The sequence below is a fragment of the Octopus bimaculoides genome, chromosome 2 (genome assembly GCF_046866305.1).
Source record: "Octopus bimaculoides isolate indiv1 chromosome 2, ASM4686630v1, whole genome shotgun sequence".
Lineage (NCBI taxonomy): Eukaryota > Metazoa > Mollusca > Cephalopoda > Octopoda > Octopodidae > Octopus > Octopus bimaculoides.
In genome coordinates, this window is record NC_142929.1 from 34,819,719 (window position 1) to 34,846,830 (window position 27,112).

General features: G+C 37.0%; 1 protein-coding gene across 7 annotated transcripts; it reads left to right on the top strand.

Annotated features, from left to right (window-relative positions):
• Positions 1-504: 504 nt before the first annotated feature.
• Positions 505-27,112, top strand: LOC106879529 (ciliary microtubule associated protein 1A). Of its 7 annotated transcripts, none has more exons than XM_089342980.1 (9): positions 505-644; positions 8,042-8,099; positions 10,530-10,957; positions 13,180-13,298; positions 16,828-16,968; positions 20,281-20,390; positions 21,897-21,950; positions 24,349-24,514; positions 26,882-27,112. In XM_089342980.1, the coding sequence occupies exons 3-6, from the start codon at positions 10,555-10,557 to the stop codon at positions 20,374-20,376; spliced, it is 759 nt and encodes a 252-aa protein (XP_089199106.1). In that variant the 5' UTR covers positions 505-644; positions 8,042-8,099; positions 10,530-10,554; the 3' UTR covers positions 20,377-20,390; positions 21,897-21,950; positions 24,349-24,514; positions 26,882-27,112. The 7 variants fall into 7 exon arrangements, with proteins under 7 accessions (XP_089199106.1, XP_014784640.1, XP_014784642.1 ...); XM_014929154.2 differs by lacking the exon at positions 26,882-27,112 and adding an exon at positions 26,738-26,840; XM_014929156.2 differs by lacking the exon at positions 24,349-24,514.

The following is a 27,112-nucleotide window of genomic DNA, read 5'->3' on the forward strand; positions in this document are numbered from 1 at the left end:
TATTCTCCGTACATCTCTGTTTATAAATAAATCACACACGTGATTTGATTGACGTTAGGATTAGGGTTAGGGTTAGGGTTAGGGTTAGGGTGTGATTTATTTATAAACAGCTAGAAGAAAACGGATAATACTGGTAAGTCGTTCAGTTATTTCCCTTGAATATTTTTATTTACTTTTTTTACCCCCCTAAACTTGAAGATTACCAATTAATATTACTGAGAAATATTACCGGTCCCGAGCACATTGGAAAAAAAAAAAAAAAAAAAAAAATGCCGGTACGCCACATGGGGTAGTTTGAGAAGAACTGCTCTACCGGACCTTGACGAGTGTAGGAGTCAGAACTAAAGTATATAGTTACGACCCTTTAGCTTCTGTTTCTAAAATCCGTCAATGTCAAGTTTACCTGAGGTCTGTATAGCCGATTGTTCTCTTTCTCGAAATTTGAGACTTCGTGTCTATGTTAAGAACTCAATATATTAATGTGAACGCGTATAATGAAACGTCATAACACATAAAACGTCACAAAGACTCCGCAGTTTGGACTTCGATTTCTATGGAATAAGACTGACTTTTCGAAAGAGATTTTCGCAACTAAAAACCATCCAAACTCTGAAAGATAAATTTAGCCTACACGTTCGATAAAGGTAATTAGTTTCAAATTCTACATAAATATTTCTTAAATATTGTTCTATTTCGGGACGGTCATTTTCTTTTTGCCAAATAAACACACGCACTGTATATTCGTTCTTCACTTGTATATTACTGTTCTTATTTTAACTGCTGCCCATTGTCCGGAAATCTTTCGTCACACATCTGGGACCTCTTCAGTGACACATTCCGTCCTCGTGTATGCTCTTGCTCCGCTTAGTCCAGTCTGTTCTTCTATGAGGTGTATCCTTATATGCGTATGCGTTTACGTCTGTATCTGTGTATGTGTGCGTGCGTGCGTGCGTGAGCGTACGCGTGTCTATGTGTTTCGCATGTATGCTTGTGTGTGTATACAATGGCTTGTGCCCTTTATATTGCTGTTATCATTATCGTTCTTCTTAGGTGTATTTTGACCCTCCCCTCACCTACGCTTTTTCTTCTGTTGCTGCTACTGCTGCTGTTCAAGACCCTTACATTTGATATTGTTCATCTCTTTCTGTGTTTGTCTGTTAGTTCATGTTGTTGTTATTGTGGTTGTTGTTGTTGTTGCTGCAGCCATTTGCGAAGTTACTGAATGTGTTTTTGTGTGTGTGTATATATGGACTTGCTTCGGAGGCGCAATGGCCCATGGTTAGGGCAGCGGACTCGCAGTCATAGGATCGCGGTTTCGATTCCCAGACCGGGCGTTACAAGTGTTTATTGAGCGAAAACACCTAAAAGCTCCACGAGGCTCCGGCAGGGGATGGTGGCGAACCCTGCTGCACTCTTCCACTACAACTTTCTCTCACTCTCACTTCCTGTTTCTGTTGTGCCTGTAATTCAAAGGGTCAGCCTTGTCACACTGTGTCACGCTGAATATCCCCGAGATCTACGTTAAGGGTACACGTGTCTGTGGAGTGCTCAGCCACTTGCACGTTAATTTCACGAGTAGGTTGTTCCGTTGATCGGATCAACTGGAACCCTCGACGTCGTAAGCGACGGAGTGCCAACAACATGGACTTGCTTACTATATCGTTTGTACCCGTGCCGTTCTAATAGTTTTTTTTGTTTACTTATTTATCTCTATTTCTTATATTCATCATTGGTATGTAAATGCTTGTCGCTTGTGCGTGTATTACACTGTACCTGTTCCTTACTTAAATATCTTCTATTTATTTAATCGAATTTCAGTTGCGATATTTCAAAGAAATCTTGTGACATTCAGAAATGTAACCAAATGACATATGTACGCTATATCATACTGGTTTCAAATTTTGGCACAGTCCAACAATTTCGTGGGGAGGGGATAACTCGATTGCATCGATTCCAGTGATCAATTGGTACTTGTTTTATCGGCTCCTTACCTGCCCTAAATATTGGGGGAGGAGTTAAGTCGATTACATCGACTCCAATACTCAACTGGTACTTATTTTATCGACCCCGAAAGGATGAAACGTAAAGTCGACCATGGAGGAATTTGAACTCAGAACATAAAGACGGACGAAATGCTGCTAAGCATTTTGTCCGGCATGCTAACGATTCTGCCACCTCGCTGCCTTAGTCCTGCCCTAAATATTGCAACGTATTAATTCTATGCTCTACTACTTATTTCTTTATTGCCCTCAAGGGGCTAAACATAGAGGGGACAAACAAGGACAGACAAAAGGATTAAGTCGATTACATCGACCCCAGTGCATAACTGGTACTTTATTTATCGACCCCGAAAGGATGATAGGCAAAGTCGACCTCGGCAGAATTTGAACTCAGAACGTAACGGCAGACGAAATACTGCTAAGCATTTCGCCCGGCGTGCTAACGTTTCTGCCAGCTCGCCGCCTTATGCCAGCTCGCCGCCTCTATGCTCTACTACTAAGCCAACAAATACCAAATCAACAGCCACGGCGACTTGATAATCATATTTTTGGTTTGCAGCTGCGATAATATATACAAAAATATCAATACAAAAACAAACAAACAACCAAAAAAACAAGAAAAGCAATCTGACACCAGCTTTCACTTTACTGGGGGTAGTCATATGATGTCTGTTTATTTGGTACATTGACAAATGCACTATTTTTTCTTTATCAAACCCGATTAACAACAACCTTAATGGTTTCATGCAAAACAATGAATTACACCTTGGTATCACAATCATGACTCCAAATCGCTGCAGCCGACAGGTTAATTGGATTTTCATGAGACTGCTAAAACATTATCGCCAAACATTTATTGATTAGTTTTCATTAGATACACCACATTAAATTTATAAGTGATGTAAAATGGGATTTTTTGTGGCATCTGTATGCCTTTGTGAATGACAATAATGATGAGGATAATGAAATGAAGTGGTTTCTACTGAAAACTCGTAAAGGCGCGTGGCTTAGTGGCTAGGGTATTCAGATCACGAGCGTAAGGTCGTAATTTCGATTAGAGCTGGTACGTTGTGTCCTTGAGCAAGATACTTTATTTCTCGTTACCCCAGACCACTGAGTAAGCAAAAATTAGTTGTACTTGTAATTCAAAAGGTCAGCCTTGTGACATTTTGTATTACGCTGAATTTCCCTGAGAACTGCGTTAAGAGTAAGTGTTTCCCTGGAGTGCTCAGCCACTCGCACGTTAGTCTCACGTGCAGACTGTTCAGTTGACAGAATCAACTGGAACAATCGTCATCGTAACCAACGGAGAGCGAGGACACGGAAAACTGAACCAAATGGCTAACTCGATTCGTCAAGAATTTAACCCTTACAGCGCTACCATCTCAACCAAAAATGCTTTAGGTTAAATTTAAAAAGTCGTTAGACCTCATGCTAATGACTATTACGACATTGGATTACCTAATGATATATTGTGAGTTCAAATCTGTCGTAGATAGTTTGTTGTGTTTTGGAGATAGAAATTTTAATTGTCCATCAGAGGAAGATATATAATGTACATCTAGTTGTCGTGAATAGTTACCAAATTTTTAAAGAAATATTCTCTTGACTGGTCACCAAATGGTCAACTACTCTCTTTGTGAGAGGTAAGGCAAGTGATTCATTTTATTAAAATAGTATTTGTAATGCATAGTTCACACACACACACACACACACACACACACACACACACACACACACAATGCCAGTTTATTCATATTCGATATCCTTTGACTCTGAATATTACAGTTAGAGAGAGGAAGAAATGAGATGATTCCACAACTTTTGACCATATATATATATATATATATATATATATATATATATATATATATATATATATATATATATATATATATATATATATATATATGTTTAGCGGTATTTCGTCTTCAAGTTCTGAGTTCAAATTCCGCCGAGGTCGATGTTGCCTTTCATCCTTTCGGGTCAATAAAATAAGTACCAGTTGAACACTGGAGTCAATGTAATCGACTTACCCCATTCCCCGAAATTGCTGGCCTTGTGCCAAAATTTGAAACTAATATTACTGCTGTATTAATAATAATATACTACTGTCGGCCCAATTGACTAACACCTTCTCTAACTATCATTGGTTGTGTGATTATGTAAGAAATTGATACGGTTGAGAACATGGACGCCGAACAGTAAAATGTCAGCTTGAGAATAAAAGGGTTTGAGTTGAAGAAACAAGAAACATTTTCGTTAATGTTTCCTATAAGTTCAGCGTTTGAATGAGTCATTAAACGTGCATCTAGGTAGATTAATGAAAGTTGAAAATTATCTATAAGTTAGACAAGTTAACTCATCGCAGTAAATATGGTTTTGATGTATTTTTAGGAAAAATCTCTAGAAAGTATTAATCGATATCTGTGCAGTGAAATAGATTAAGTTGAGAATTATTTATAAGAATCAAAGGAGCGTGACTTTACACCTTAGAATAAATGATTTCTGTCTTATTGTGTCTGTAAGTGCTACAAGAATGTAATATCCTTGTTGGATATCCTTATGGTGGAAAAATTTATAGCGGAAATAGCTGATTTAAATTTCAAATCCTGTCTCTGAATCTCTCTAAAATTTAATAAAAGTGTAACCGCTGAAGAGCTTCCCAACTGTTTTACGATGTGTATTATTTGCCTAAAATCTCTGTTTGAAGATGCTTGTTAGGATTCGTTCCCCTTACTTCAATGTTTTGAGCTTAAAAGCGCTCGCCCGCAGAGTTATTTTACACATAAAAAAAAAAAAAAATCGATCTGAGGACGAGCATAAGGTTCAGCCTCAAATTAAAAGAAGAGACAAGAGATGATGCAACATTCATGCATTTTGTGTAATATAATGAAATGGAAGCAACGATTTCAATTGTCATAATGATCTATGTTAAATCCAATATAACTGAGTTTAACGCAAGATTAAATATGTTTACACATACAACTTTGTTCGTTAATCTAATGTATTTCTTCAGTATTGTAATTTTGTAAGTCTGGTAAGAGCCAGACTTACTATTATTTGGTGTTTTGTCTGCAGCATTTTGGTATATTATTGATTAAAAGTTGTATGCAATGCATACTATATCATATTGTAAAATCTGTTGATACTTAATCTGTTAAGAATATTGAACATCATAAACAAAGTAGATATTAATAGGATAATTGCTTTATTCGTCCTAACTCTGTTTCAGATATGTCTAAAATTGAATGTAGCATCAAAGAGGAGCGTTACCGTGTTTGATTCGAAATGTCAAGCTACATACACAATGTATATCTATAATCAATGTTTGCACATATTTTTTTTAGTTATCCGTAACTAATGTCTTTATTTCAAAACACGTCTAACAGTTTGGTAATATACAATTAGATTACAAAGATAAAATGAATTAGCTACTCTCCGATATTTTAGTTTGAATGCCTGATCTTGCGGAGATTACACAACGAGTAGATTATTTTGCCAGCCATAACTGTTGATTGAATACTGCTCGCTTGTACGACAACTTTAAGATATAAAACAGAAATAGCATCACCACTACCGTTGTCAAATATGTTGATTCAGTTTGTACATTGGATTACTAGCAAATTACTCAACTATTTCGTCACTTAATCTTTGATCACAACACTTTACCAATTGATTATTAACGTAATAAACTGAAACACGACAGGGTGCCCAAAAGTAACTGGAAACGTTCTCTGTGGGACAAATCCGTTGCAATTCAGGCTACCACCACTAGAAGCTACTTGATGCAACCCTCAGGCATCAGTCTGCCAACTGGCGTCGACGGATGAAATCGTACTGCCACGTGGTGCGTCTTTGTTTTGCGATGGCTGAAACGAAGTAACAGCGTGCTTCCGTTAAATTCTGTTTTCTGCTGGGGGAAAACGGCGGCCGAAACAGTTGTTATGCTTCAAACAGCTTACAGGGACGCTATCATGAGCAAAACACAAACTTACAAGTGGTTTCCACGCTTTAGGAATGGTCACTTGTCGCTTGAATACCAACCTCGTTCAGGACGACCGTCGACCTCCCTAATGAATGAAAACATCATGAAAATTCATGGACTGATGTGGAGGATGGTCACTGAACAATTGATGAATATGTTGATATGACTGGTGTGTCCTGGAGCTCCCACCAACGAGCTCCCGCGAGGAATTACGAATGAAAAGAGTTGTATCAAAATTCATGCTTCGCTTGCTCACGAAGATCAAAAGCAGTCACGACTGAAGGCGTGTCGTGAACCGAAAGAACAGCTGGAAATTGATCCAGACCTTTTTCTGAAGGTTATCACTGGCGACAAAAGCTGGTGCTACGGAATTTTCGGATGTGGAAGAGGTGAAGAAAAGAACGGCGGTGGCGTTAAAAGGCATCACATCGCAAGAGTTCCAGCACTGCTTCGAATAATGGAAAATGCGCCTGGACCGATGCATTGCTTCAAATGAAGAATACTTCGATGGCAATAAAAGTGTAAACGTGTAAAACTAAGTGAATAGAATAATATTGCAAAATTCCGATTTCTTTTGGGTAGCACCTCGTGCATAAAGTTAAATGCCTTCCTTAAAAAGAACCTAAACCTTTTCTATTTCTTTAAGATAAATACTTTCAGAAGCCTAACATGTCCTATAGGATGGAGTAAAATGGAAGTTGAACATTAATCATCATCATCATCATCATCATCATCATCATCATCATCATCATCATCATCATCATTATTATTTTCTCTTTATCACAGGTTTTGTTGGAGCTCCTGGAGTCTTACATGCGTAGCAGGCTTATTACCTGCAGCCTACGGTACCATGCTATTCGTTCTTTTCAATTATCTATTATTTTGGCCGTGCCAAGGAGCCAAACCTTCTGTAACAGTTCTACTGAGCACTCTGGTCCAATTTCCTTTATATTCCTCTTGATGCATTCTAATACTGTTCCCAAGGATCCAACAATAATTGGCACTATCTTCACCTTCTTCATTTTCCATAGCCGGGTCATTTCGTACTTAAGAGGGTTTTATCTATCTGTCTATCTTTTCGCCTTCCTTCTTGGCTATTCGTGGGTCAAAGGGGCATGCAATGTCAACTATATAGCATATGTGGTGCACCCTGTCCACTGCTTCTAAGTCCGGTCTGTTATGCTCTAGTACCTGATCTGTTTGGATTGGGAAATCCTAGAGGATTTTGCTAGTCTTCGACTCTGCCATTCTGTGGTTTGTGCTCATACCACGCCTTGCCTCCCTCTAGCCCCCACTTTTCGCACAGTTTCCAATGTAGCATTTTCACTACCTGGTCGTTTTGCCACAACTTGTAACGGTTTGGGGCAAGTCTAGGGCAACGTTCGTGATATGGGCAATGAGCTCTCGGTCTCTTTTTTTAGGGTTCCTTTCCTCAGCCAATCCCACCTACTTCTATTGTGGCTACATGGAATTGGTCGTGTAGTCTCTTGCGTAATTCTTCTACATGTCCTTTTTGTACTTCTTCCTTTGTGTTCCCTTTATCTCTGCTCTCAATACTCCCTCGCTCCTTACTGTCACTAGCAAGGTTTATTTACTTTGGGCTAGGTATCTCATTAACCTCTTGAGTTCGATACGCACGCAGTCTTTCACACCTATCAGTCCCCTTCTTCCATTTAACCTCTTCATGAATAGGCGATCAGCATCTGCACGTGGATGATGGGCTCCATGCATCGCCGGGAGCTTCCTTGACTTCCCGTTCATCTCCTTTAGTCCCGCCTCTGTTCACTTCAGGATTCCAGCGCCATACCGAACTACTGCGACTGCGCGCGAGTTTATTGCCGAAATTATGTTTCTGACATTCAGCTTTGAAGCCAATATTTTTCTCACTCGCCGTAGGTTCTCTCATTTTGTCTTTTCTTTCATGTCGTGGTGTTTGATTCCATCTGCCTCAAGTATTCTCAATAGCTTCATGTTTTCTCAACAGCGTACGAAATGAAAAAGGAAACTATTAAGTAAAAAATAATTTCAATTTTCTATGAAATTCCTTTTTTAGCTTATTTCATTGCTTACTTTGTCAAGAATTCGCTACGAAGTTTCCATTTCGATTTACGGTAAGTTGTTATTCCTATTGATATATATTGATTAACATTATATTTTAATACTTTAATAATCCATAAAATCAGTAGTCATTGCATGTAAATTTCACCCCGAAGAAATGCTATCTAACGTTGTAAAAGTGTCTAATACGAGCCAACCTATACGTAGTGATTCATCCTGTTAGACTAACTAACTTTCTCTTGTAACACTCCTAACCGCTTTAAAAAGCTAAGATTAAAAAAAAACTAAGATGGGTTGATCATGACTGGATAGCTTTTGATTATTATGGGTCTAATCAATCAAGGCTGACTCGGGGTTGGGCATCAACAAATTCATATAAGAACCTGCGATGAAACTTATATGGGGTCATTCGAATTACTTGAAATAAAAGTCTAACCAACCATATCACACACTACTGTTCTAAAAATACAAGAAATGGTTATAGGTGGAATGCCTTTGATTATGAGTCTGCTGGATTAGGGATTACGTAGAGCTATACAACAACAAAAAAGTTTAAACAGAGTTAAAAGCATTTATCAAGTACATACATAAATGCCGACATTGATATAGGTATTGTTGATATAATTTGCTAGTCATTATTTGAAACAAACAGCTGACATTTAAATTCTGAAGCTTTAAGTTAATTATCTCTTCACAAATGATGAAACATGACAAGCAAAAGTTTAGTTCCTAGCAAACTGTATCTGAAAGAATGTTTTGATTCCCAGTTGAAGTTAGCCGACTTTAATTTCGCCCTACTTTAGGGGAAAATTATGGGGTCTCATATCCAGTTACTGTTGTGTCAGGTTGAAAAGAAAAGCTACTTATTTTTGAATAGAGTCATAAAGCTCAGGTCCTTGGTTCTAAAGGATATTTTAGTCTTGATCGCTGATTTACTATGCCTACATTTTCGGGTCGAGAAAACTCGTAGTGTTTAGAAGGGTTCCTTGAAAAATACAATAAGTTCAATTATTGGCAATTGATTTTCGAACTTCACTGCTTGAATAAATGAGATTTAAAATATTTTAGCCTTTAATTTTTCTGGATCAGGTTCAATTCTTATTCGTATCTGAAATATAAAAAAAATATTAAATGAAAATGAGATACGTTTTTTGATTTTCAACAAGGCAGACTTCAGCTTTTTGACTTCAACAAAATGTTGTTAAATTTTAGAAGAGGCTTAAAGTTAGATTACCGCCATACACTAGACCTTTTTTAACTGTTGAATATCGCCAGTTTATATCTTGTTGCGTAGCTATAGAAAGTACATGATTTCGGAAATTTCGACAGCGTGTATTATCGTTAGTTTCGTTATTGGTTTTTATATCATTGTTCTACAAGATTTAAATAGTTTATGCTCAATAAATAATGGAATAATATTTCCTGCACTTTTGATTAAGTGTTCTATTAAACTGCTTGTATTAACATAATGGTAGTGTATGTTACGTCGTTTTTATGTTGACTGCAATTGAAACTGAACTAACAAAGATATATTTCAGTATAACATCTAATGCTAATGAAATGGTCAGTTTATATTTTGAATAATCAGTTTATATTGTCAAAGAGAGAAATTAGCTAAACATTGTAATATGAAGCTTAATACCTTCTGATATTTAGTTTCGTCCTTTGATACATTAAATTATAATCCCACCATTATTGAGTGTATCCTTTATTAAAATTCCAGGAGAGACAACATAGCAAAGAATAAATATACTTTTAAATGATTGTAATGCAATATTTGATTTACAAAGATTTATATATATATATATCTATACATATAAATTTGACATGTGTGATTCTTTCTTGTCTTAGGATTCACGGTCGAACGGCTGGGCGGAATTGCGCGAAAAATTACACAGATGTGTAGAATGATCCGGTGGTGATGCTGAGCTTTGTACTTTTTTCATAGCTCTCATGGTTACCGAGATAATCTACTATGATAATAATAATAATACTCTTGTGTTTATGAATGAGAAAGGAAGGGGTGATAGATGAATAAGGAAGGAAGGGGTGATGTCATACTTGGTAGTGGGATGATGAAAATTGTACGATGAAAAAATGAATCAAATAACGTTTCAGCTCTGTGTAAATATATGTGTGTGTGTATGTAAAGGGGGTGGGGGTGGGTAAGTGAATGTGTGTGTGTGCGCGCGCTTGTGTGTGTGTGTGTGCGTGTGCGCAATGGAAGTGGGATGATTTATCTTTGTCCGCTTAGTATTTAGGTTTAGTTTTTGATTTGGTTGAATCTTGGTTGTTTTTTTTTTGTTGGTCAGTTATTTTTAGCGTTTCGACAGAAAAAAGTCATTCTAAAATTGTCTTTTAACGTAAGCGTGCCCAAACAAGTCGAATTCCTACACAGAGCAGGTTTTACAGCCACATCATCCAAACCGACCGAGTGAAACCGAGCTTAGCTGCTAGTATATATACATATATTTCTTTCTTAGGTTTCTATTTCAGGTCTACTACAATATGACGTTCCAGCCGACAATTCCACGAGGCCCTGTATCAGCCATGTTCTCAAGTCCAGGGCCCATTTACTCTTTACCACCATTAATTGGATATAATAAACATGACACGCGCAGCACTTATATAAAGGCACCAGCTTATCAGATAGGAAAAAGGACAGAATTTACTCACAATACCCTTTCACCAGGACCAAAGTACAACTTTCAGAAACAACCTGTATATCGTGATGGCAAAGTAAGCTTGGCTCACGCCTATATATTTGGTCGAGCAAAAGATGTGAAACCTTTCGATGGACCAGGGCCTTCTACCTATTACGTCAATTCAGGTATAGCCTGTAGTTATCCTGCGCCACCGAAATACACATTTGGAAGAAACTTGGATGAAAATATAACAGAACAAACACCAGGTAATTTCTTAGTAGATCTAAAATAGTCAGATGCGAGTCGATGAAGAAGCGCCTACGTGGTGATTTAGCTGTTTAAAATAGTAGCCAAATACCTCTTTGGAACCGCACCTTTTCGTCCTAAAAAAGTATATATATATATATATATACACATATATGTGGAAAAGATGAATAGCCTTAGCTAGAATGCATTTGATCATTGGTTTTCTGGATCAATGTAGATCTGGGTAAGGGCTAGGGTTATGCTAAATACAACAGTAACTGTAAAATGTATCATTTCTTAACGGCGGCTATATAATATCACTTCTTTTATCATCGTTCTGTGTAATTTTTTTTTCTCTCACCATTTGTTCATTTCTTCTGCTCCTCTTCAATTATTGTCTAAGTTTATTCCATTACTCAGTTAGTCTATTTTATAAACAGGGCGTTGAATTGGTGAAATAGTTAGAGCATCGGAAAACTGCTTGGTTATTCTTTTACTCTTTTACTCTTGTACTTGTTTCAGTCTTTTGACTGCGGCCATGCTGGAGCACCGCTTTTAGTCGAGCAAATCGACCCCAGGACTTATTCTTTGTAAGCCTAGTATTTATTCTATCGGTCTCTTTTTGCCGAACCGCTAAGTTACGGGGACGTAAACACACCAGCATATGTATGTATTTTTGCGTGTCTGTGTTTGTCTCCCCACCATCGCTTGACAACCGATGCTGGTGTGTTTACGTCCCCGTAACTTAGCAGTTCGGCAAAAAGAGACCGATAGAATAAGTACTAGGCTTACAAAGAATATATATATATATATATATATATATATATATATATATATATATATATATATATATATATATATATATATATACATATACATATATACGACGGGCTTCTTTCAGTTTCCGTCTACCAAATCCACTCACAAGGCTTTGGTCGGCCCGAGGCTATAGTAGAAGACACTTGCCCAAGGTGCCATGCAGTGAGACTGAACCCGGAAGCATGTGGTTGGTAAGCAAGCTACTTACCACACAGCCACTCCTGCGCCTATAATTAGTTTTGGTTCCTTATACTCAGAGTTAAATGACACAGAAGCCAATTTTGCCTCTCATCAATTCCGGGTTCAAAAAGATCGTAAACAGTCTGGTACTGGTGTCGATGGTATCAACTAAGCCCACTCATATAAAAATTGCGCAGTTTGTGCTTAAATTAGAAGCAACTTCCATACAGGATTTATTTTTTCTTTAAAGGCTTTAGTCAAAAGAAAACTGCTGTGCTCTGACCTTCGCTCATTCATCGAGGCTGGTGATTTTGATGCAGCAGATATTAATCATGAACATCTACAAGTCGTAAGCTGCGGTAGAAAGATGAGCAAGAAGGGAAGTCGAGGGCTGGTGTTCTGAGGGAGAAAGATTATGAAAAATGATTAGTGCGTAGGAGTGGCTGTGTGGAGGAGCAGGAGTGGCTGTGTGGAGGCGTAGGAGTGGCTGTGTGGTAAGTAGGTTGCTTACGGGTTCAGTCACACTGCGTGGCACCTTGGGCGAGTGTCTTCCACTATAGCCTCGGGCCGACCAAAACCTTGTGAGTAGATTTGGTAGGCGGAAACTGAAAGAAGCCTGTCGTATATATATATATATATATATATATATATATATATATATATATATATATATATATGTATATATATATATATGTATGTATGTATGTATGTATGTTTGTGTGTCTGTGTTTGTCTCCCCACCATCGCTTGACAACCGATACTGGTGTGTTTACGTCCCCGTAACTTAGCGGTTCGGCAAAAAGAGACCGATAGAATAAGTACTAGGCTTACAAAGAATAAGTCCTGGGGTCGATTTGCTCGACTAAAGGCGGTGCTCCAGCATGGCCGCAGTCAAATGACTGAAACAAGTAAAAGAGTAAAAGAGTGCAGAGCTTAGCGAGGGAGATGCAGTGAGGCTAACGCGAGAAAAAAAAAAGTAAAGTAAAGAAAAGACAAATGTGACAAATGTATCGGCTAGGATTAAGTGGAGGTAGTATCCAGTTAGTGAACTCTGAGGAGCAGAGGCTATTTTAGTGTGATAACAGAATGAATGCCAGGTAACATCGAGTCTATTAGGGTTGGAGACTAATGTATATTAATGAATGACTTTAAGCCAATTAGTGCAATAGTGATTTTGGTACAGTCATTTGACTAATCTTTAATGCACATATCAAAATTAATTTTAAATGATTTCATTTGGCAGCTGCTAACGCTTATACGCTACCACCAGTGCTATGCAAAACATATGAAAGCAACAAATTGCAACCACCAGTGTACAGTATCAATTCATCGGCTCGAGACAAAAACCTCGGCTATACTCAAGTAAGTCTCATATCTTTCTTTGCATGCCTGACCTGGATGCGCGCGCGCGTGGTTGTGTGTGTGTGTGTGTGTGTGTGTGTGTGTGTGTGAGAGAGAATGTACTTAAACGGCAACAATTACAAATATGTAAAGATGCATACATATATGATCACACACAAAACAAAATACAAAACAAAAAAGTAAACGAGTTCATGTATTCGAATTCGGTATTTGAATTGGAACGGACATTTTTTGAAATTACAATTGTATTTCATTAAGTGCATATGTAATGTATAAAAGTGTGTGCTTGTTTATATATTCGTACAAGAGGATGAGTAAACAATTACGTACGTATGTGTGATTTTTTAATATAGATACATATACCCATATATTTTGGACTGTCCCTTCGAAGACGACGAAGGAGTGATCAGCTTTTGCCGAAAGACCTGCATAAATGATTTGTTTATAGTAATCAAATGTATGTGCTGTACATCAGCTCATCCCCTCTATCAAATCAACGTTGCTTGAACAGGTGCACGGTGTACCACACGTCAGGTGTCCAAGTGATCGCAGTGCAACATGAGATGAAGTCTTTTGCTCAAGAACACAACGCGTCACCCTATCTAGGAATTGAAACTATGACCTGGCGATCGTGAGTGCGACACCCTTGCCATGTGCACTGACAATATGCCCTATTGGTTAGGGAGTTGGACTCAAGATTGTGAGATTGTGGTTTCACTTCCTAGACCAGGTGTTGCGTCGTATTCTTGAGCAAAACAATTCATCTCACATTGCTCTGCTATCACTTCGACACCTGACGCGTGGTACCCAATGCACCTGTTCAGAAACGCCCATTTGATTGAGAGAGTGAGCTAATGTGCGGTACGCACATTTGATCACTATAAACCATAGCTTCCCAAAATGGGCGATATTGCCCACTGGTGGGCAATATCTTTACAGGGTTTATAAAAACTGAAGGACCACTGCAATGAGTGTGTGAATCAGAGAGTGGAATATGTTGCATAAAATCATAACTGTTTCTCCTGTATTTTCTTTTATCCAAAGTAGGAATCTTTCAGCATTCCCTCGTAATGCATATAGGTACACATACACAATGCCTCCATATGTGCACGCGCATACGCACAGACACACTCACATAGAAACACATACAGGCGCAGCCAGATAAATAAATAATTTTTCTCTAATTAATCAGGTCGAAAACTTAAAGCTCCCTTTTGTATTGACTTTTGTCTTCCGTACACAAGAACATGACCTAAACACATGACCTAAACAACAGACTCAGTAAACTCTATATGCCTCATAAAATAACTATAATGTTAAAATATGCCGAAAATGAATATGTATTCATGTGTTTGTTTATTTAGTTAAATGTAAACGAAAATAGCTCACAAATAATATTTAATATTTCCCATGTTCACTACGGAACAGATTAAATCAAGGGAAGGTACTCTTCCAATAATTTTAGAGTAATCTTTCCTGAATGCAGTTTTCCTATCTTTCCAGAAACGGTTGTGCATGTGACTAGAATATTTTCACTGTTTAATGTCATACAGGCATGCATTAAAGTATGTACGTACGTACGTATGCATGTATGTATGTATGTATGTATGTATGTATGTATGTATGTATGTATGTATGTATGTGTGTGTGTGTGTGTGTGTGTGTGTGTGTGTGTGTGTGTGTGTTTGTGTGTGTGTGTGTCGGCGCATGGCTTAATCGTTAGAGCGTCGGGCTTACAATCATAAGGTAGTCGGCTTGATTCCCGGACTGGGCTCTGTGTTGTGTCCTCGAGCAAGACACTTTATTTTACGTTGCTCCTGTTCACTCATCTGTAGGAATGAGTTGTGACGTCACTGGTGCCAAGTTGTATCGGTCTTTGCCTTTCTCTTGGATAACATCGGTGGTGTGGAGAGGGGAGGCTTGTATGTATGGATGACTGCTGGTCTCCCGTAAACAACCTTGCCCGGACTTGTGCCTCGGAGGGTAACTTTCTAGGTGTAATCCCTTGGCCATTCATGACCAAAGGGGATCCTAAATATATATTAATTAGTTTATTATGGTATGTTTCAGGTATTTCTCAACGTATGAAACTATTAGTAGCGCCTAAAATCATGTATTGCGTCTGTTAAATAATATCTTTCTCTCATCAGATGGAGTATTTTTTTTTGTTGATCTTACCATCATAGAACATTATATTATATATATATACTTTATTGTTAAAGCATATTACTTTATCTTGATTCATATTCATGTGCTTACTCGGATATATATATATATATATATATATATATATATATATATATATATATATATATATATATATATATATATATACACACACACACACACACACACACACACACACACACACACATATGTATATATATACACACATACATGCATGCATACATACATATATGTATATATATATATATATATATATATATATATATATATATATATATATATATACCGGAGTAAGCACATGAAATGTGCAACAAGATGGAAAAAAGAGTACTCAAATACCAGAGGTAGAGTAATATGCTTTATTTAAAAGCAGCAGAAATATAACAAAAGACTGTTACTCGGAGCTTCACGTTCCCGTTCATCGGACAGTTTTGTTCTGCTGCTTTTAAATAAAGTATATATATATATATATATATATATATATATATATATTTTCATTCTCCTTCTTCTTGATAATTTGCTCCATCGCAATGAAAACCGGTTAGAAAAAATCTTTATTAAATTATGCTTCCAGTTCAGCATTCTGGCTTTTTTTCATTTTCCTATTATTTCTCCACGTGCGGTTAACACAACCCCACTATTTACTGACTTATATATATATATATATATATATATATATATATATATATATATATATATATATATATATATATATATATATATATATATATATATATATATGTGTATGTATATATATATATATATATATATATATATACACACATGCATACACATATATATAGGGTCTTGTTATCCATCGCAAGTCACAGTGCTGGTTTTCAACGTTTTCGCTTTAGAATGATGTCACACCGCTGGCTAGGCGAGCTGGCCAACATTACCGCTGATGGGAAGGCTTGTCCATCGCAAGGTTAATCATTTACATCTGAGTGGACTGGAGCAACGCGAAATGAAGATTTTGCTCCAGAATACAAAGCGGCGCGCCTAAACACTGGACCACATGCCTTCAAACACACATACACACACACACACACACACACACACACACACACACACACACACACACACACACATACACGCATATGTATGTATGTATATTCGCCGTGATAGATCGCTAGCCACTACACGTTCTTTATATTCTCTCCTAGTTTCTTTCTGTGGAAGAGCGTAGGCTCGAACGTTAAAGACTTTTTTACTTCCCGAGCGTTAAACTAATACATCTGTTTGTTGTCTACACCACCTGTCTTCGTCTTTTGTGTTTTTTTGTAAATTCTCCCAATATATATATATATATACACACGCATAAATTTTTCTCTTATTGTAGACACCTGGTCCTAATTCATATAAAACGGTTGATACATCACTGTACCTAAACAAACCTCCAGCTTATTCTATTCTCAAGAGAATCGAGCCTTTAACAAGTAACACGACAATACCAGGACCTGCTGCACATTATGAAGAATTGGTAAGCTATTCTCCTCTCTTACTCAATATTTTAACTCTTTAGAATTCAAACCGGCATAACCGACCGAAATATTCAACCCGTTTCACGTTCAAACTGGCCATATCCGACCTCTCACACCTATCCTACAATATCATTCTTAAAAACTACCACTTCATAAAACCTCAAAGCTACGAGATAATGAATGATTAACTCAGCACATTGTGAATTGATAAACATTTCCTTTGACAGAGTATTCTATCAAAAACAGTCGGTTTCACATCGTTCGCCTAACGATTGAAATGAGTAGAGAATGGCAATAAAGAACAGAGAATAGTGACTCCAGTGTCCTGGAAATATTTATCGCATACATTTACTTCTTTTATATATTACAGCCACTGGACTGCGGTCATGCTGAGATAATGCCTTCAAAGCTTTAGTCGAACAAATGCACCCCTCCCCCATCGCATTTAATTTTTAAATGTGTGATGCTTGTTGCTGAACCGTTAAATTACAGGGACTTAAACAACACTATTATCAAGTGGCAGGGAAACAAATACATACGCAAAGTTATTCTTACATCTCTCTCTCTCTCTTTCTCTCTCACACACGCGCGCGCACACACACACACACACACACACACACACACACACACACACACACACACACACACACACACACACACACACACACACACACACACACACACACACACACACACACACACACACACACATCTTTTTCGTTTTCCGGTTTTTCAACCTTCCACCTTTTATATATACATCTTCCTCGCCTTTTCTCGTTTTCCTCTTATTCTGTCGTCTTATTTTTAGCTTGTTGTGCCACGTGGACATTGCTTGAAGATTTGCAATAAGGCACCGAACGTGTTAAAAATACTGTCTGAGATGCTTTCATCGCATGAATATATCTGTGTGTGTGTGTGTGTGTGTGTGTGTGTGTGTGTGTGTGTGTGTGTGTGTGTGTGTGTTTCTCGCGTGTTTTCGTTCGTACCCCACAAATACTTGCCAATCGGTCTTGGTTTGTTTATATCCCCTTAAACTTGCCATTCCGCTAAAATGATCGATAGAATATGTACCACACTTAAAAAACAATTGCTGGGGTAGATTTGTTCGATTAAACCATTCATTGTGGTACCCCAGTATGGTCGTAATCCAAAAACTGAAACAAGTAAGAAATAAAGATATCAAGTTTCGAAAAGATAATCTCAGTTATATGAAAGCTAGGCAAATATGACTGAGTAAACTATTGCAGTTGCTGATTCATTTTGTCTCCTACAGAACCTGTTGCTTTGAAAACTATTTGAAGTCCTTATATGTACTGTAGAGGTTGTGATGGGCTATTGAGGAGTGATCTATTTCAGTTCAATAGTTTAAAGGCGGGCTTAGAGAATACTTTGCATGCTCGAAACAATTCATCACTTTCTTTTGTTGGCAAAAAGACAAAGATTTAGGAAAGCCTTTTTTCCCCTGGAGTTTGGTGAGATATCTGACTATTCATTTTAAAAGGGCGAGTTCCAGGACTGCTGAATTCGATGGGTTCACCTGCTATATTTTTGGATGTCATAGACACTAAACCATTGTATTACCGGATATTCTTGTGGGACTAGTTCATGAAGTGCAGACGGTGGAGCTTTAAGAGAAGCAATAATTCAATCGAATTATATCACAATATACACTAAAGTTCATTGCATTTCCTGTTCGCATAATTAGAGTGAACAACTTAAATGATTTTACTGATACTTTTTGTTTTTTATTTCGATGAATCAACGATGTTGTTCCTATGCATTAACCTTGTTGCTTGACTAATTTTGGAGATGACTTCCTCTATCTTTGGTTATTGTACCCGTTTCACGTTTCACTATGTGGATTAGTCTATATTTAGATTAAGTAATTGCATTTATGGTTTTTATGTGTAATGTATGCTCGGCTCGTCACCCACAGTGTTTTCTATCCATAACCTGGTGCTCAATGTCAGTGCATCGCTAGTGATTACACTATATATTTGGACGTTGATATTTTTGTATGCCTTAGTGAGGTATTCATATTTTGTCGGCAGTGAGGTATTCATATTTTGTCGGCAAATTTGAAATTCTACAGACTGAATGGATATTTAATGTATGAATTTGGTTCCATAATTTTCTAATGTTAACATTTCTCCACTTTTTTAAAGTATCGATGAATATTATTTCAAGTTTTTCTAAGATTTTAAGCAATAATGGGTAATTACCGAACGAATGTTTTCATTATATAGTGAGAAATTTCTAGAACCATATTTAAAGTGAGAAATTCCTAGAACCATATTTAAAGTGGTAATACTATTTGTTATTTTCCAAGTGATATATATTCTTTTATTATTTTACTGGTTTCAGTCATGGTATCACGGGCTTTCTAGACACGACACTTACAATTATAATTCTTACTTCTAGGTTTTAAAAGTTACGTGATTTTGTATTTCTTCTATATACAATCTATACTCATTAAGTAGTAATTGTTAAAAAAAAGAAAAGAAATAATTTATGAAAAAGAAGAGGATAGAGTATCGATAAAAAATTATATTGGAGCAACAAGGGAAAATTCAAATCTAGATAAAGTTAAAACATATGACATCTTTCTGTAACTTATATAGAGTTGGGTAGACTGAAACTGTGGAAGCTTGTCAGATTGACTAAGCATGTTTTAAACAGTAGATTCAAACTGTTGTCAAGTTTAACCCCTGGATTATGTGTGCATATAATACCGCCCATTCTGGAGCAAACATTCAGGTCTTCACTCCAGTGTGAAGGACTAATCGATAGCGACGCGCTGTTTCTTACTGAAGCAGCCTGTAAATTTTTCATTCACCAACCTAAGAGGCCCTACAAAATGTCATGGGCGCTGCTTTCTTTCCTCTGGTAAGGTTATGCTTCAGTTTCATGTGTGCAGTTAAAAGCAAAATGGTTGAAGGGAAAAAAATTCCAAACTTCCTATCTGTGTGTAGTGTTTCTTCAAATTTACTTCAGGCATCGGTCAGAAAGCATTTTCCTTAAATCATTATTCAGATGCCAGAAATAAGTGTTAAATTTTCTGTGGTTGCTGTCAGTTGTAGATTGTCAATCAAGCGATATGGAATGTCAATGTCCCATTCGTAATCTACATTTAATTAGAAGTTCCCGTTTTGTCTTCTTTCTACATTCATATACTATGAAAATATTTTGAAAAGATTTTGTTTGTAAGCGGCATTGCATCAATTGCTTTGACACATACACATACACGTACACACACGTATGTATTGATTGTCCACGAATTATAAATGTAATGTTCCAATATATATCAACAGCAATGGATGCAACCGAAGAAAAAGGCCGCTGCTTATTCCTTTGGAACCCGTCATTCACCATACGTTGCTCCAGTATTTACTGAATTTGACGAATAAAATTTCAATTAATCGTAAGTAAATTTTTTTCTTTGTCTCATTCGTCCCATTCTTTGTCTAACATTCATGCAAGCATTAATTCATTCATTCACTAACTCATTTATTCATTCATTAACTCATTCATTCATTCAGTAACTCTTTCATTAATTCTTATTATTTATTCGTCATCAATTTTCTGTTGCACCTACATTTCTCTAATGAAACCGATATCCATTCAGCTAATTTTGGAAAGCAAATAATAAGCTCATAATGTTGAGGAATAGGAGAATATCAATATTTTCTAACATAGGCGCAAACCCAGACTTTTGGGGGGAAGAAACAATCTATAGCGCTGATTCCCGTACTCGACTGCAACTTTATTTTACTGACTTCGGAAATATGAAAAGCAAAATTGACATCGACAATATTTGAATTCCAAACGCAAAGAGAGCACAAACCGCAAAATATTTACTCCTAAAGCACTTACCAGGCAACCATGTTTTCAATTACATCACAGAACACCTGTCAAAGATGGGTATAGTAACGGTTTGTAGCAAAAGCATTTAATCCGACTCTTTAATAGTTCTATTTATCTGCAAGCCTTTGCAATGAGAATAATGTTGAAAGTTATGTCTGTGGCATTCTGATGTGGTACGAAGGTCATAATCATTTGTACAATATACTTCGTAGTTAATTCATAAATGTGGACTGTAGCTGTCATTATTGCAATGAAAGTAATAATGGTTTCAAATTTTGGCACAAGGCCAGCAAATTCAGAGGAGGACGTAAGTCGATTATATTGACCGCAATGTTCTACTGGTGCTTATTTTATCGATCCTGAAGGGATAAGGCAAAGTCGACTCCAGCGATTTGAACTCAGAACGTAATGACAGATGAAATGACTCTAAGCATTTTGCCCGGCGTGTTAACGAATTGGCCAACTCGCCACCTTTACTGCGAGAGTAACAATCCTTTCTATTATAGGCGCAAGGCCTGAAATTTTGGGAGAAGGGGATAGCCGATTACATCGACCCCAGTGCTTGACTGGTACTTTTTCCATCGACTCCGAAAGGATGAAATGCAAAGTCGAAACTTGGTGAAATTTGAACTTTGAACGTAAAGATGGGCGAAATACAGTTAAGCATTTCCCGGCGTGCTAACAATTCTGCCAGCTCGCCGCCTATAACTACGAGAATAATAATGAAAATTATTTCTGTGACACTCTTATGTGGTGCGAAGATCATGATAACTTGAATGGGTGCAGTATATACTTGGTAGCTAAGTCATCAATGTGGACTGTAGGTGTAAAGTGACGTAATCAGGGAAATTTGGCACAATTCGTAATATTTGCTGGTATTTCGTCCGTTATTACGTTCTGAGTTCAAATTCCGCCGAGGTCGACTTTGCCTTTCGTCCTTTTGGGGTCCATTAAATAAGCACCAGTTAATCACTGGGATCGATGTAATCGACTTACACCCTTCCCCAAAATTGCTAGCCTTGTGCCAAAATTTGAAACCTTTATTATTGTTATTATTTTTCAGCCGTCTTATTGCATGCTTTCACCGCCAAGCCAAGCGCAACATTGTGCACCTTAGGTATGTATAGTACTTTGTTTTCGTTCTGAATTTTCTACTGCGTTGAAATAACTCTACATAATGCATAGGTGAAGGCGTGTGGCTTAGTGGTTACGGTATTCGACTCAGGTTTGTAAGGTCGTGAGTTCAATTCTCGGCAGCGCGTTGTGTCCTTAAGCAAGACACTTTATTTCACGTTACTTCAGCCCACTGAACTGGCAAAAATGAGTAGTACCTATATCTCAAAGGGCCAGCCTTGTCACACTGTGTGTAGCACTAAATCTCTCTGAGAACTACATTAAGGGTACACGTGTCTGTGGAGTGCTTAACCACTTGCACATTAATTTCACAAGCAGGCTGTTCCGTTGATCGGATCAACTGGAACATACGTCGTCGTAACCGACGGAGTGCCATAAGATAACATAGCGTATCATTTTTGTAATATCTGAAGTGTCTGGTAGTGTATATACTATGCATGTCTTTAGTTATTTATTTGTTTGAATATATTTTAAAATCATTTCCAAGCTATCTGTTACCATAAGAGTAGTTTCTGTTTTCACTCACTACATTTTGGTTATCTCTATAACTAGATTTTATATTTGAAAACATTTTCCAAGCCCTTTAGTGATGCATTAAAATCATTTAGAATTGTAACTTCGATTAGCAAGTAGTCCTTTCCTGGTTGTCCTTGAAAACTATATTCTGATAGCTTGACATGGGCTTGTAGTTTTCAGAGTTAGTCGTCTCTTTAATATTGAGGAGTGTTGTGGTTTTCTTTAGTATTGAGGGATTTGTTGGTTTGCTTTTCAGTGTATCCAGTCAGGTGATGTCCTCGCTTCCGTTTGTATCAACATGTCTCTTAGGAACTTGAGATTCTAAGTTATATGTTTTAACCGTAAATTTAGGGTCTTATATATTCCTGGCACTTACCAGTTTTTATGTCGCTATGATGGCCCATAGCCAGATATATCGTTCGTTGTTTAGATGTGCGGTTTGCTGATTTAAACGGCTTCATTTGTTACGATTCATTCACTGATCATGTTCCTTCTCACAATTCTACAATGTCTTCATGCTGTTGGAGCTGCAATATTTCTATTTCATTCAAATTCTGCTGAGGTCGACTTTGCCTTTCATTCTTTCGGGGTAGATAAATTAAGTACCAGTTGCGTACTGGAGTCGATCTAATTGACTGGACCCCTCCCCAAAAATTTCGGGGCTTGTGCCTAGAGTAGAAAAGAATATATCTATTTTATTTTTACGTAGCTCTTTTGTCCAACAAAAAAAAAAAAGAAGACAAATGAGAAATCCGTGACAGATTCTTTGTGATTAATCGAAAATTCTTGTTCTAAGCTACCTTTGATTTTGGATTCAATATATTTTTCGAAGCATTTGTCTCTTCTTTCTACAGTTGTGTCGTTTCGTCATTAATTTTTTTAAAGCTAAAGAAATTTATGTAAATTTTTAATCGTTTTCTGTATGTTTGCTTTCTATACTGTTTGTTTACATTTTGATATTTTTCTATTAGTAGATCTCAGAGAATTCAGAGTAACTTTTGCACCTAAAGATTTGCTACACATACATATATTATATTTAACTTAGTGATATTGACTTTTGCGTTAATCATTAGGCACTCTTTTGTACCCCCTAAAGATTACTATATCTGGTCTTCGTTGCTCTAACACCTGTCTGTCTGGAAGTCAAAGCCCCAGAGGATTTTTGCATTTCCCTTGTTGTTCATTACCTTTTCCGGTGTATGTTGGTACCAAGCACCCGTAACCTCATAACCATACTTACAGCGTAGCAGCCAGTGGAGGTTTTGGGCTACCTTGTCGTGTCTACGCTTGTACTCTTTCTGCGCAAAACTTTCACGAGCACTAATAATATGAGTCATGCTTTCGGCCCTCTTCCCAAAAATTCTGCAGAGGTCCGTTGCATTTGTGTGGTATATGTTCTTTTTCACTGAGTTGGTGTTCAATGCCTGGTCCTGGGCAGCGATAATTAAACTTACAGTATTCTTTTTTAGGCCACCCTTGTTGAGTCACCTCCATGATGCTTCCTGATCTCTTAATTTGTTGGTTTCACATTGGAACTGACCATGTAATTCCATACGGAGTAGGGTTTCTTCTCTCTCGTTGGCTGTTCTTGATCGGAATTCATGAGCACTCTCAAGTTCATATTTGTTAACTCCTGCACTAGCAGCATACTGTAGCAGGTCTTGTTTGCTGTTTACCAAGTATTCTGTCATGTATCTTCTTTCAATGTTGATGTACTCCCATGCACTAATCAGCCCACGTCTACCTTTACCTCACTTCATGTAGAGCCTGTGTACATTTGCCTTAGGGTGGAGGGGACTGTGCATTTTCATTGTCTTTTGGGTAGTACGATCGAGTTGGTCAATCTCCGCTTGTGTCCATTTCAGAACGGGTGCACCTATAGCGGGCAACAGCCCCTATGTTGATGGCTGTCATAAGGTTCCTTGAGTTGAAATTTGATTTCAAGAGAAGCTTGAAACGCTTGAAATATGCAGTGATGAACTTGTCTTTCATTTCTTTGTACAAGATATTGTCCAGCTCTAGGATCCCAAGGTACTTGTACCCATCATCATCCAGGTCTTCCATTCTCTCTCCGTTTGGCAATTCTATGCCACTACAATTTACTCTTTTTGCCCGCTTCAAAGTATTATTATTATTATTATTATTATTATTATTATTATATTTTTAAAAAGATTGACGTAACTTTTCACGAAAGTAAATAGTCAAGACGAAGAGCGCGATTCGATTGTATAAATGTTTTATTCGTTGAACAATATTTCGACAGTACGTCTGTCTGTCAAGTTCAAAACAAAAGGTGATTAAAAATTCAAAATTTCAGAAACCTAAACGTTAACTATGAACGAGAGTAACCAGCGTCCATATGTTGATGGAATGACATCATCAGTTTTTAAGTTTTATAACAGGCAGAAAAAAAGAAAAAATAGAAAAAGGAAGACGACAGAAAAAAAGGAAAGAAAAAGAGAGAAAGAAGAATATTTGGATCTTGTTCAAAACGGGGGCACCAGTATTTTCTTAACGAAACACTTTGAAACTTGGGACACTGGTAGAATGTGTCATATAAAACATCTTTTTCTCTTAGTCTTCTTAACAAAAAAGCGTACATCGCAAGTTATTTCATGTTAAAGTTGTCGTATTTCTGTAATTTCAACCAATGACTGACGTCCATTCAGACGAATACATTAAATGCTGACTACGTAAACAAACGATTCTCAAACGATTCTGGCGGTGATAAAATTATTATTTCCTTGTCAAAAAATGGCTGAAGCATATTGGCAGTAGGGTTAGGGTTAGGCAGTAGCTAATAAACCTTTCATACAGTTCAGGCAGATGTTAACGAAATAAACACGCGTGAAAGAAAATGAAAAAAGCCAATGTTGTACACATACAGTTCAGGCAAATGTTAACGAAATTATAAATGGAGATTAAATACGCTTTACACCGCTTAAACTGCCAAAGGAGTAAGTGTAAACAGCTGAATACTTGTCAGTGATTGGTTAAAATTATCGAAATAAGGCAATTTTTTACATGAAATAAATTCGAATACAAAAATCTTTTTCCGTTCTATAACACAAAATAGATAAGTATACGAAGTTTGAAAGTCTTTCGGTACCAAAAACACTACATAAAACATTAATGAAAACTGGTGCCCCCGTTTTGAAAAAGATCCGAATATTTAAGCAAACAGTTTTGTATAAATTTGATGATATCCTCCTGTCATCTTATTCATTCCTCCAGGGCGTGATGTTAATAACCCGCAAACATATTTCTCCCCATACATTCTGAGAAGTGAAAGTGGGGTAGATTCAGAATATTTTTTGAGAATGTGCACTTTCAAGTCTTCTTCAAAATTGCAGCCGCTTGAAACGAAATGTTCAGCAAATTCTGTTGAACTACTGTTCTTGTGCCTGACGTCGAATCTGTGCCCATTAAACCTTTTGTTTAATTGTTCCGTTGTACAACCAACATAAATCAAGTTGTATTTCGTGCATTCTGCAGCGTACACTAAATGGGAATCTTTACAGGTTCCCCCTTCTGTATAAATCATAACATTTCTGTTATGATTTCTGATGGAATTCACTTCACTCATGTTGTTGCACAATGAACAGGGCTGACCTCTCTTGTGGCTGTTCTTTTTCTATTTTTTTCTTTCTTTCTGCCTGTTATAAAACTTAAAAACTGATGATGTCATTCCATCAACGTATGGACGCTGGTTACTCTCGTTCATAGTTTACGTTTAGGTTTCTGAAATTTTGAATTTTTAATCACCTTTTGTTTTGAACTTGACAGACAGACGTACTGTCGAAATATTGTTCAACGAATAAAACATTTATACAATCGAATCGCGCTCTTCGTCTTGACTATTATTATTATTATTATTATTATTATTATTATTATTATTATTATTATTATTATTATTATTATTATTATCATTATTATTATCATTATTATCCTTATTATTATCATTATTATTATAGAATCGTTAGTACGCGAGGCAAAATGCCTAGCAGCAATTCATCTGTCTTTGCACTTTGAGTTCAAATGCTGCCGGGGTCGACTTTGCCTTTCGTCTTTTCGGGGTCAATAAAATAACTACAAGTAGAGTACTGGGGTCCAGTTACATCGATGGCCTTGTTTCTGAATTTGAAACCACCACCACTACCACCATCATCGATATCATCGTCATCATCATCATCATCATCATCATCATTTCTATTATTTCTGATATCGCTAATATATTTCATTATCTCCATTTAGTTGTAGGAGCTTCGACATAATTATTAAACTTTCGCCTTCGCTCATTGTAGATCTATGAACATTTCCAGTATTAAGAAAATAAAACAATCCGTCCATGAAATTACATCAGACTTACGTTTCTATTTTCCCAATATTTAAATACAGCTTAAGATGATCTACAGACGTATATATAATACATATACTGAAAATAATGTAGTTGGTTAGCTTCCAGACCCTCACCAGAAGAACAGTTGATATATATGGTAGCAGGCATTGCTGTATGATAAAGAAGTTTGTCTCGCAACTGTGTGATTCTGCTTGAATTTTCATCAGTTATAGAACATAGTAACAATACCTAACTTATGTATATCTGAATAGATAAAGAGATACATCAGC